The following is a 12,797-nucleotide window of genomic DNA, read 5'->3' as shown; positions in this document are numbered from 1 at the left end:
TCCCTTCTGCCTGTGATTATCAGTTGACTAAACCCATGATTCTTAACGTGAGTTTCTGATTACATTTCTCTCCTCTCTCTCCCTCTTCTCACTGTGTCCCTTGGATTCTCCAGGATGAATTTCATCCCTTCATCGAGGCACTTCTTCCTCACGTCCGTGCCATTGCCTACACATGGTTCAACCTCCAGGCCAGAAAACGCAAGTACTTCAAGAAGCACGAGAAGCGGATGTCCAAGGATGAGGAGCGCGCGGTGAAGGACGAGCTTCTGAGCGAGAAACCTGAGGTTAAGCAGAAGTGGGCATCCAGGCTGCTGGCCAAGCTCCGTAAGGACATTCGGCAGGAGTACCGGGAGGACTTTGTCCTCAGTGTGACGGGCAAGAAGCACCCGTGCTGTGTGCTATCCAACCCGGACCAGAAGGGCAAGATCCGCCGGATCGACTGTTTGCGGCAGGCCGACAAAGTTTGGCGTCTGGACCTGGTGATGGTCATCCTCTTCAAAGGCATCCCTCTGGAAAGTACAGATGGCGAGCGCCTTGTCAAGTCTCCACATTGCACCAACCCAGCACTTTGTGTCCAGCCACACCACATAACAGTATCGGTCAAGGAGCTGGACTTGTTTCTAGCATACTATGTCCAGGACCAAGGTAGGGACAAGCTCATACTGTGTGTGTTTGTGTTACTGTGTGTGTGAGCTAACACGCATGCGTGAATGATGTCTTGGCAAGGTCAAGGGTCACATGTGTTACTTTTTGGCAGTCTCGCTGAGATTGGCCGAGATCACCGCTACGATGGCCAGACAAATAAACAGAAGAAATATGATAGTCAGTACTGTATACAGACAGAATACATATTTACATGTCTCAAGTAGAGCAGATTACTACACAAAAATACAGTGTCTAATCAAACATTAAATCTAAGACATGTTTTAAATGTGTTTTTGTATTGCTGTATTCCAGCAGCAGCTCCTACTCATGTTCAATGATTATTCAGTTACTATAATTTGGACAGGCTGTGTATTATCTCATACACACACACACAGCCATACAGACACGTGTAACTAAACACACACACACACACACACACCTCTTCTATTTGTTCAAATCTTAAGTAGTGACATTTGTAGGAAGTTTCAGTAAAGACTGCTTAAATTAAAACAAAGCCAACAGCAGTATTTGTTTAATACTGAGTCTATACAACAGTAACTCTGGATTCTTGTAAAACCTTTTTTTTCAGTTTGGTGTTATTCATCACCACATTTTTAAAAACAGATGTTGTTTTTAATATGTTAAAAAATCGTGGCCTTCGTCCCCACAGTCCCTATGACATAATGTAACATGATGTAATTTTAAAACTCAATTTAAAAAAATCATATTTGAACATTTTTGTTTTTAAAATGAGATTTCCACCATTAAATAAAGGTAATACCGATATAAACATATTGCTGACAGTAAGTCACATCTCTTCTTAGCATTGATGATATGAGTAAGCTTTAGGCCTTTTTAATATTTGGCAATAAATTTCAGTTGCTAATATTTAAGTATATACTGTATGACATATTTTATCTGCTGTAAATCAAGTGTGTGATGAATGTGTGGTCGTGTTTAAGCTGAAATGGAAACCACTTTCTTTTCTTAATTCCTGAAAAGCTGGTTTCTTTTAGATGAAAGCCTTTTGCGGACACAGTGATGTGCTCAATGTGAAGACTGAATCGTGTGCTGTGTTTTTTTTTTTTTCAGTGTGAAACGCGAGGTTGAAAAATTCTTTTGCCACGTACTGGAATAGGTTTTGACATGTACATTTTTTGAACGGATGTGTTAAAACCTCTCTTTTTTTCAGAAAGTTTTTTTTTTTTTTTGTTGTAGACATATACAACCAAAAGAATGTCGCATACTAATAAAATAATGGCTTTTACTGAAACATTTGAGATGATCTCCAGCATTGACAATTTAAGCCAACATTTATTAAAGGAAATTCTTTTTGAAAAGCAGTTTTGAAGTGTCTTCTAAAAGTTAATTGGAAGAAAGAAACTTTGAATTTTCACCCACTATTTGATGACTGAAACATCACTTTTGAATCTGATAGTCCATAATAAGTTTAAAGAGAGGGGAAGAGCAGTTAAGAATAGACATTGCACAAGCTCTGCTAGAAATATTGCTTAGATCGATGTCATAAATTTAAAATTTTATTCTTATTTGGTCACCTGATCCATTCTTTTTTTTTTTGCTGAATTTAAGGGAAACACCAACTCTTTCTTCTCCCACCATTGGAATCCCTCTATACTATTCCCTGTTGAAATTTCCCTGTATTAAATCTATTGCAGCAGCACCGAATACCCACCAATACGTTGCTGTTGAGGGAGAAATGGTTGTATAGCTAGCTCATTATCATCAAACCCTGAGCACCATTTTGTGTTTGATAAGTGCCAGGGAAAGCAGAAGGCACAGCACAGAGACAATAATGGTTGCCACTGGCACCGGAGTTGGCATCAGACCCTCTTTTGTGTCTTTTGTAGGATGCCACCGCTTCTCTAGTTTACATCTGCTGCATTTTTAACTGTTCAGTACCAACTTGAAAATGGCTCTATAGTGCTGCTTTTTCATAATATACAACATTTGAATTATAAACAACTGCTTGTATTATACATTATGGACGGTATTTCACCGGATATTATTTTAGGAAAAAACATGTCCGCTATGGAGAAAGAGCAACATATCGGCAGGAAGATTCATTTTAGTGGTTGAAAAAGGTGAACATAATGTTCTCGTTCGCCGGTGAATAAGTTCACTCTGATTCGACATCGCATTGCGGATCAGATGCGATTATTTACTGTTGTCCCCAAAATTTCTGTTGGTCGAAACTTTGGCAAATACAAAATAGCATTCTTTTACCGGGATCACAGAGACGCCTATGCTTTTTTTTTTTTTTTTTTTTTTCTCCCTTTTTCGTATTTGCAAGCTAAAGCGGCTTTTCCTTTTCTTCAAGTTACCAAGCAGTGCCCACCTCCAGACAATGCAGCCATATTGTGGTAGCGTGCGGCACGGCGCCATTTTGTTTTGCACTGTGCCAGGGAGGCAGGCAAATCACCAGTAATGGTTGTTAGAGGTTTGGAGGTTGGCATCAAACCCTCTTTGTCTGCTTGCAGCATGCCTTTGATTCGTTGGTTGGCATCCGCAATGCAGCGGGCACGTTGGAAAGTTTTTTGACAGTGGCAGAATGGAAGCCGCTGCCTTTGTTCTGCTGCAACTGCACGAAACAAACAAACATACAATCAAATACAAAGAAACTAGCAAACGCCTCTCTGTCTGAAACAGAATCTGGTATTTGTGCGAACTGCTAGAAAAAAATGGGTCCATACTCTGCTTTTAATATTGTACTCCGTGCTTCTATGTGGCAATAGCTCACTGTTGTATTCCCTAAAATATGTTGCTGCCATAATTAACTCAACCGTATTTTTTTTCTTGTTATTTTTCGTGTCAAAAAATCAATAAGTTCAGCGTGTATTTGTTTTTTGATTCTGGTGGGTCGCTGCCTGAGAAAGGTCGGCGGGTTGGCAAGCGAGTGTGCTGGTTGAATTTAGAGAGGGCACTCAGCCCCCTTGTTCTGGGGCACAGACGCATTTAGCCAGGCAGGGCTGTAGCACCCATGTGCATGCCCAGATGAATGCCCGCTGGGAAGTAGGCTGGGGGCTGGGAGTGGGGGTTGTGGCATCCATTGTGCCAACTGGCAGGCTGTGTTCAATACAGGGCCCTGGCTTTTCACACGCACACACACTGCAGTTGTACTCCAATGCACTATTTTATCTTAATCTGATAAAACAATAAGTGCAATTCTTTTTTCTGTTTCTTCAAATCATTGCCTCTCCCCACCTGGATCCATATTTTGCATATCCAGTTTGACAACTTGAAGGAATAGTCGTAACAGAGCATGTAGATAATAGTCATGTTAGGACATGTTAGAATACTGTAGGGCTCGTTTGTATTTGGTTTTGTTAAGGTGCTCATCACTACTTTCTCAACAAATGTTGGAATGTAGTAATTGTATTCACTGGAAGTACTTGGCCCTGGGTTTTTATATGTCTTGTTCTCTTTACACATGTATGTAATTAATAAAATAGGCAAATAAAACAATTTTAAAAGAAATGTGAGTAAGATACACAAGCAATCCAAGTGAAGAATTAAGAGGAATCTTGGAAAATACTCTGGAAATGGTCTGACGTTCATTTTCCTAAGATACCTCAATTATAAAATGAATTCAGCAAGAAGTAGTTTTAAGTGGAATAAAGCGGGGATGGTAGTAGAAATGAGAAATTACTCCAAAGAATTCTGAACATTTCCAAAAGTTATCAGTGGATTCCCTCATAACGGGTTACAGAAAAGGATTGCTGAGGTAGGCCAGTGGGAGACTAAAGAAGTCAAGGTCAAGCAGCTTTCCCATTACTCTGCCGCTGAAAGTTAACACGATCATAAAACATCATTACCTTGACTTTTTTTCCCCCTCTAGTAACGTAACTTTTTTTTTCACACCGTCATGATAGTTTGTGGAAATGGATGGATTACCTCCGAATACATGCTGCCATGTTAATGGAGACCTTGTTTTACGAGCGCCAGACTTAACCTCTGCCCCTGGGGTCATGACCTTTGCAAAGAGATGTGACAGGGTGTCCTCTGAAGTTTAATTGAGCAAAACAGATCAGTGAAAACGCGCCGTTGTAGGCCCAGGGCACATGGAGGAGGAAGACTTTTTGCCTGGGGGGGGGGGAGGGAGGGGGGTGGTCAGGGGAGGAGGTAGGGGAGCTGCTTGTAAGCCCCCCTTGTTGACCTCCTCAATCGGGGTCAAACCGCGGCGGTCGCAGGATCACCGGTGGTCTCTTGGCAACTGTTTGTCTCCACTCCCCCGCCACTCCTTCTGGTCTGGCTGGTGGTCCCTTGGTTCACTGGCCTAAGTGAGGGGGAGTAGGCACCACTGACTCCCCCTCCTTCCCCCCCCCACCCCACCTCCACACCTCCTCACCCCCCTATCTGATCCCTCAGGCTGGGTAGCCTGGCTGGTCTCTGTCTTCAAGACTGGCCATTGCCTGCTCACTTCGCTGTTTGCATCTTGTTTTCCGCCCGGCTGCCTCGGAGGCTTTGGTCAGGCGGCCAGAGCGGAGGCCTGACCTTCTGGGTCACAGTGGAGGTCTGTGACTAAGCACAACATCTATTCCTCCCTCCCTGCATCCCCTTATCCTCCTCTACCATCAGGAATCACCCCTGCGGCACACAGCCCAGCCAAATGACTCTCTCACTCCTCTCTCGCCCAGTCTCTTTTCTTTTCTCACTCTCTGGCTTTCCCTCAAGCCAGAGACTCCGACCATGACAGCTGTCCCAGGCCCAGGCGCTCGGCCAGAGAAAGGGTGGCTGGGTTTATGCCAGAAGTGTGAAACAAAACTTGTTGTAAAACAGACAGCATTAAGGACACTACTGTTTGTCTTCCCTATTTTGGGTTAAGTCAAGTTATTCAGCTCCCTTTCATTGTCAAGTCTGGTGGTGATGGTATTGGAAAAAGTCTCAGAAATGGGTGTTTAGGAAGTTGAGTGGAATTTTATTCTTGGACATAAATTCTAATGGTGAACATTCAAAGCAAAATCAACAAGACAGTAAAATCCAAATCCTGGGAAAAACCTTCACTGATGACTCCAGAAGCATATAGTAAAACTCCTCAGAGTGAACCACACAACCCTGTGCTTAGCTTCTATTCTGGCTTCCTTATTAGTATGCAATAGAGCCTGCGGTGTCTGGCTACCTCTCTCTCAGAGCCATAACCTATCGAACACATTCTCTCAATCTAATCCACTTAGAACTCCCTCCCAGCTTCACCGCTTGCCTTATTGATTTCCGCTTCCCACTAAATGTCTTCCCGATCCTTTTTCTCTTAACCCAGGAGCTATTTATGTTTTGCAGTGTTGTGTATGTTTGCTTGCTTTCTTTGTTTTCTTTCTTGCGTCTTGCTCTCTTTATTTTTCTTTCTTTCTGGATTACTTTCTTTCCTTCTTTCTTTCTTAATGACTTCAGTCCCTCTCTGGGATCCTCGGTGGTTTGTGATCTTCATCTGACTTTCCTCTGCCTTCTTTCCCTTCCTGCTCTTTGTCAAACACTAACCTGGGTGCAGTGTAGCCAGGTTGCCTGGCTCAGTATGAAGCTTGTGTTATTAGCAGCGGGGTTTTGCTCGAGCAAATACCTCAAGGCTTAAACAGGCCGTGTTACCTCCTTAGCCCTCTTTTGTGTGCCATGTGTACATAAATCTCCATGGAAACAAGGCAACTCGGAGCAGAGGCCACAGAGAAATGTGGATGCCTTCTTTCTCAACAAAATTTACAACTCTCTCTTTTGCTCTGCAACAGTGTGTTTAATTTGCTTGTGTCACAGTTTGCGCTGATGCATCCGTCAAAAAAATGGGGCAAAGTCTTTCTTCTGGCACTCTAAGGCACAGGCATTGTGTTAAAAAGGCTTTTCTTGTCTATTTCAGCAGGAGACTCAGTTTTGCGTTTGTGGCTACACTTGGTTAAGGACTGCAGTTTGTGTCATTAGTCTATGGTTAAGATCTCAGCTTCACCACACTTTCCCAGGCTTTTGGGGAGGACCCCAAATGCATTTCAAATCCCCCCGAGGCCACTTGACTGGAGGACCGGCACCTCCCACTCCTCCCGGATAGATTCCCCACCCCCACCCTGTCTGCCGGTCCTCCCAAATGAAGACAAATAGGTACATTCACCCCCTATCCCAGCAACTACACTGTACCTCACTGTCCTGCCTTACAAAGGCCCTCCCTACTGCCTGAGCTTCTCCATCCAATGGCTGCCCTCTCTTCTTTGCCATCATACTAGCATAACTGCTAGAAAAACATACTATCGTCCCATCTGCCTGCTAGACTGGTCATGTGAGACAGCACTGTCTGTGGTGGAAAGAGGAGTAAGAATGTAGAGAGGGGAGAAACAAAAGTCTTAGATAGAGAATTCATGTGAAGATGTTTTTTGACCTCACATTTTTTTCAAGTCAGCAAGGAGAAAAGAACCCCTCAAGTACCAGACTGAGACTTTCTTGCAAAAGCCAATCCCTTTCACCCAGGAAGGAGCCTTGTGAACAACCAATGAAGGGAAGAAAAAATGAGAAGGGGTAGTAGGTGGGGTGTGATGGGGAACTTTGGACAGGGACAGACAATCAGAGTGGTTGCCCAGGAGACACTAACTTCTCTGTGCAGCCCCCCCACACCCCCCCCCTCCCTCAACCCCCCCACCCTGCTTTGCCCCATCAAAGTCTTTTCAGTCCAGACAGGGCCGATCAGTGGCCCAGAGTGATGGTTGTCTCTTCTTTTGTCTGGCGGTACAGTACAGCCCATCACTGTGACGGCTCGACAAGACCTGAGCGGCACAGAAAAAGAAAGGCTTGCCATTGCAGTGCTGTGCAAAATGTACTTTTGGGTGGGCATGTTGCTGTTTGGGGTGGGGGGGCGAATCCCCAGAGGATTTCTTTCTAATGTCAGTGCAGTGGGTCAAAGAGGGGATATGGCGTCTGGGGCTTGGGAATGGCCTGCTTGGGACGGATTCATCAGCGCCCCATTGAGTTGTCAAAGCAAGCCAAAAGCCTCCACTCCTCCCTCACATATGTCAGGTTCACTCGAAAAGCTCCCAAATTTAGAAATCAACTCTCGATCAGCAGAAGATGCCATATATTCAATGTAGTAAACAACCCAAACCCTCAATATGGTTGTTTGTTTTTATTGACCTATACATCAAGAAAAGTTATAGAACAGCATAAAAGGCAAGGAGAGTAGGAAAATAAGTCATTTACATTTTTAGCACTTACATAAACATGCTGACTTTTATGAAAGACAGGATCTTTGAGCAGCGGGGGCTGTATGTGATTAAAGTAAGCCATATAGAAGTAATGACAGGAAGAGAGGAAATATGGACACCTTGTTGGTTGGTTTTCACATTGCCTCTTTACATCAAGGTAATAAAACAACAAACTGGTAGACAGAATAAAAACAAAAATAGATAAATGCCTGTTCCCTGCATATTTTCTTTGGAGATATCCACATAAGTATGTTAGAATTCAGTTTAGATGTGGCAAAAGTACAGCATTCACAACTTGTAACTTTAATCAGAAACTCCAAAACAAAACTCTGCCTTTGCCAATTTCTGCTAAGGACTTAGCTTCAAAGCTGAACTATCAATCACGATTTATTCAGAGTATTCCCTTTTGCCGTGACTTTTTCAAAATTTGATTAGATATGAATTTAGATAGTTGGATCATCTTTTAACCAGTTGGAAATGCTCTCAGTTTAGTAATGATGAAATTATTTGGCCACTGTGCAACTTCTACTTGTCTTAGGAGTCCAGTCCTGTCTGGACCCTGTGATAAATGCCCCCTGCAGCACTAACAGGATGGTTAATGAAGCCCGTTATTTTTACTGGGAAGGAACGGGGCTTGTTACCATGGTGCCTTCTGAAAGCCTATATGATCTGGCTCCAGATAGCTTGGATTCTTCTCAAATTGGCCTGTGCTCTCTCTACTGGCACAAGGCTCCAGCTGGTAGTTAAACTGCACTGACTTTCAGAAAATCCTTCCAAAAATTTCTATATGCAAACACAAAAAATGCACACAAGGAGACACACTCTGGCACTGATATGCATGCGCATGCAGAAAATCATGAACTTATTTACTGCACACACGTCTGATTATTGCTAACATGCACTCCAGCTGAAAAGACTGCTTTTAGATTCAGTGGACCGCAGCTCCTCAATAACAACAGTCCTCTAGCGTCTGTTGGGCAAAAATTTAAAGTGAGAGCACTTTAAAAACTTGTTCCAGATTTACCATGTCAAAATTGTAATTAGACCTCTAACATGTGCGCAAACCTACAACCCACAATTACACTGCGGATTCTTACCAAAAAATAACTCTCATGACGCAGCCTACATTACCAAGGAAATTTGGGTAACAAGAGGTCACCGGGCCATAATAGTCACTAACCCCTCTTGTTATCTCTGTGGCGTCCAACCCTTGCCTGTCTAATAAAACACAGACCCTTTCTAATTTGAGCTTTGCCCAACAGGGCGATGATGCAATGGCTGATCTTCCCTCATTGTTTGCAACCTGTGCTCTGGGGTTTCTACAGACTTAACATAGCTTTTTGGAGTAGTTATGATAATGACCCTAGTTGACCTACAGATGGCTAAATGAGTAATGCTCAAGCTCATCATCTCTTTCGGGATTCCAGCTGAGTCTGCATGGTGTTTCCCAGGAACATCTTCATCTGCTTATGCAGGTCTGTTTCACAAACTATTAGACGCTCACCAGACATTTTTTTCTCCCTTTTTCTGTAAAACCTCTGGCTGTAACTTGGGTTGCCATGTGTGTCTTGTTAAGGGCAGTTATGACAAATGGCAGCAGCTGTACAAACTAATCTCTCTGTAGCTTTCACACATGGCGCCCAATTAACAATGGACCACTGTGGGGCCCTAATCCACGGTGCAGCCATCCTCTAGTCCCGCTTGCTGAGCCAACTGCCCCAGGAGACTCTTCTCCACAGCACTCCTGCTAGCCAGCCTCTAACTCCATTCAGATGGGAGTTGGAGAAGACTGCTAGGCCTGCTTGAGTTGGAGATACAGTAGCCATCTTGTTTGTTTCCATGTTGGGAATCCTGGTTCATGACGCTAAAGAGCCTGGGTTTTATTTGTCACTTTGGAGTTCTCTGGGATTGGGTTGCAGCTCGGGGATCTGCAGGCTACTGTACACGCACATACAAGTGTTTGAACTCAGATGCTCACATGCACATATGAACTCACGTGTATTCTGCTTGTGGGCGCTCGCGTTTAAACACATGCACGCAGCTGCAGCTGATAGATTTCGCAAAGTGGTTGCTGAACCAGTGGGTGGGAGCAGCGTGTTTCAGTGTGTGTGTGTGTGTGTATGTGTGATATAGCTTTCCTGTCAGTGGGCATATTTCCAGTAGTTGTATGGTGATAAACTGCTGTTTCTTGGGGCCTCAGATAGCTGTATGCACTATGTAATGCACTTAAAGTGTGGAGGGAGAGTGCATTCACTACCTCCGCAATCTTAGAGGATAATATACTTTATGAAGGCAGGGTGTTAGCCTACACTCTTTATTTAATGGTTCTTTTCAACTTGGGATTTATCCTAGCACAGCTACTCACATACATAAACAATATCCATTTACTTTCCCAGGAAAAGTTTCAATTTGTGAAGTCTTCCTCTGTCCAAGAGCATGTCAGCGGTGCTTTACATGGCCTTGCTGAAATACTGAGCTTTAAATTACAATTAATTATTCCAAAAGTGAAATACTGTGATTTTCAAGACTGCGTCATTTGGATGCAAACCAACATGCATTGTTGTTTCCACATTTTCCTTACTCTGATGCAAAACAAAGCCACAAACGGGAGTTTGAGACTTAAAAGGAGGGTGTTGAAGGGTCGACGGCCATCAGGAAAACGATGCGGGCCCCTGCCAAATCTATGACATGAATGAAACAAATGGATGAAGGAAAATGAAAATGGTTGGGGTGTGATCTCTGGCAGGCAGCGTGAAACCAGTGCCAACTATTATGAATGGGAAACCGCTGCTGAGCTAATGAAAAAAAAAGAAAGAAAAAACTGACTTTTTTTCATCCGCCATCCAAGAATAATTAACTGCGCGCAGGCCTTCTGGTGAGGGTGGAGAAAGGCACAAGACACTTGACTAACATCTCACCGCAGAGGAGGACAGTGAAAGACAGAGAGGGGGGCAGGCAGCTATGAAAGGGGGCAGGTGAAGCCAATAGTAGTTAAAACTGAAAAATGTTAAGAGGCATTTTTCTTATTTTCTTTATTTAAAAAAAAAACCATAGCCACACTGGGGCCAAAAAGACTTAATGGTGTTACAAATTCATTGATTGCAGATTAGATATGACATTTAACTTTTTCATTCCATTAGACAGGCATGGTAGCCAGTCAACAGGAAATGATTTCAGTTTTGTTTTTATAATCAAGTGATTGTTGAACTAAAAGCAAAAATGCCAACATTTGGTGGTTTCAGCTTCTCAGATGTGAGGATTTGCTGCCTCTTTTATGTATTTATAAACTCAAAATCTTTGGGTTTTGGACTGTTACTTGAACAAAATAAGCTACTTGAAGTTGTCTTCTGGGGTTCTGGGAAATTATGATGGATGTTTTTCACTATTTTCTTATACATTTTATAGACTTAATTATAAATTAGTCAAAAAATAATCAAGAGATGAATCAGTCATGCTACTTATCATTAGTTGCAGCCCTATTTTACTGTAGTGAAACATACTGTCCTGTACTGTATGTATTACTTACAGCCTTGTCTTATGTAGGCAGGGTGATATGATGGAAAGAGCAGAATGGGGCCCAGATGTAAGTTTATATATAGGACCTGACACGGGTACAGGGCAGTACACCAAGCAGAGGCGTTTGCATATCACATGCACCCTATCACGTACACCACATCCCATAGTGATAAGGACTATATGTACTGTAAGTAAAGCAAAGAAAAGAACAACTGTTAATGATGCGCGATGGCCTCAACATCATGACACCAGAGGAATTAATGCTGTGAGAAGAAGCTAATTACAGGAGTTAGGGGGGGTTATAATTAAACAAAACAGACTAAAATTCCAAAAAGTATTTTTAGTATTGTAAGTTTCGACATGCATGCGGGGTTAAACTCGCAGTGTGCTGGTCTCTGGGTTAGTTGCATTTCTTTTTGTCCCTTAAGGACTTGTATGGGCAGACTTTATTTTAATCCATTATCAGCTCGCCCCGTAGCCAAGAACAACAACATTGTTTTTGTTTTACCATTAAACCTTTTCTTAATCGGCATCTTGTATGCTACGAACATCACCCGGTGCTGACAAAGCGCACACTGTGTGGAGGCTAACGCTCAAAACAAAAAGTGGTTTCCCCATTATGGCAATCAAAGCAACGTTATCAGCGATCAACATATTCTCACCCAGAGACAGAGAGGAGAAGAATGCCCCATTGACTGATACTGCCTGCGAGGCTGGTCGCGCTGATCTCCTGAAGAAAAGACCAGTGTCGCTGGTGGACCCCCACTCCCCCCAACTGCCTCCCCACTCTTTGCCTTCTTCCCTCTATATACGTATGTCTCAATACTTGGGGGATCTTAGAAGGGGTGGGGTGGAGGGAGCTGAAGAGGGCTGCATGTGTGTGCGTGTGTGTGTGTGTGTGTATTGTCGAGGTGCTGCCGGGCGACTCTATCCCATGCTGGCGGTGTAGGAGGGGGGGCTGAAAAGACGGAGCCGTCACCTGCCAGACTGCTGGAATGTTAATGCCGTGGCTCTGATAATTGGATTTTGTACACACCGTCTGTGAGGAACGTCCAGCAACTTTCCCCCCTTATTGTTCAGCCCAGCCCTGGACCCTCAATAGGGCTTGTCTATGTTTATACAAGCACTCACGTCTCAATAAAGACTGTTTACAATGTGTGTGTGTGTGTGCGTGAGTGTGTGTGTGTGTGTGTGTGTGTTGGACTTCTGAACCACAGTGCAAGTGTGTGTGACAAGGAGACTGAAAATGAAAGGAGGAGAGTGTTAGATTATCAAGTTTTGGCAAATAGTAAAGATATTAAGAGATTTGTTAAGTGTTAAAATATGATTTTTCCAGATTGCAAAAAGATTTTATACACACAGGAGAAGTCATAAGTTTGGACACACTTCCTCATTCAAGCTAATGGGAAGGTGTGTCCAAACTTTTGACTGTACTTGGATTAAACTTTC

General features: G+C 43.3%; 1 protein-coding gene across 8 annotated transcripts in view; it reads left to right on the top strand.

The window, feature by feature from the left end:
* LOC137175074 (nuclear factor 1 B-type-like) overlaps positions 1-12,797 on the top strand; it is a 69,588-nt gene that overhangs the window by 4,695 nt on the left and 52,096 nt on the right. For all 8 annotated transcript variants that reach the window (XM_067580721.1, XM_067580722.1, XM_067580716.1 and 5 more), the window contains exon 2: positions 114-645. In XM_067580721.1, the coding sequence (XP_067436822.1) occupies positions 114-645 (532 nt within the window). The remainder of the gene's footprint in view (positions 1-113; positions 646-12,797) is intronic.

This window comes from Thunnus thynnus, chromosome 22 (genome assembly GCF_963924715.1).
Source record: "Thunnus thynnus chromosome 22, fThuThy2.1, whole genome shotgun sequence".
Taxonomy (NCBI): domain Eukaryota; kingdom Metazoa; phylum Chordata; class Actinopteri; order Scombriformes; family Scombridae; genus Thunnus; species Thunnus thynnus.
Note: the sequence above shows the minus strand (reverse complement) of the source record. Positions and strands in the feature narration are given on the sequence as shown.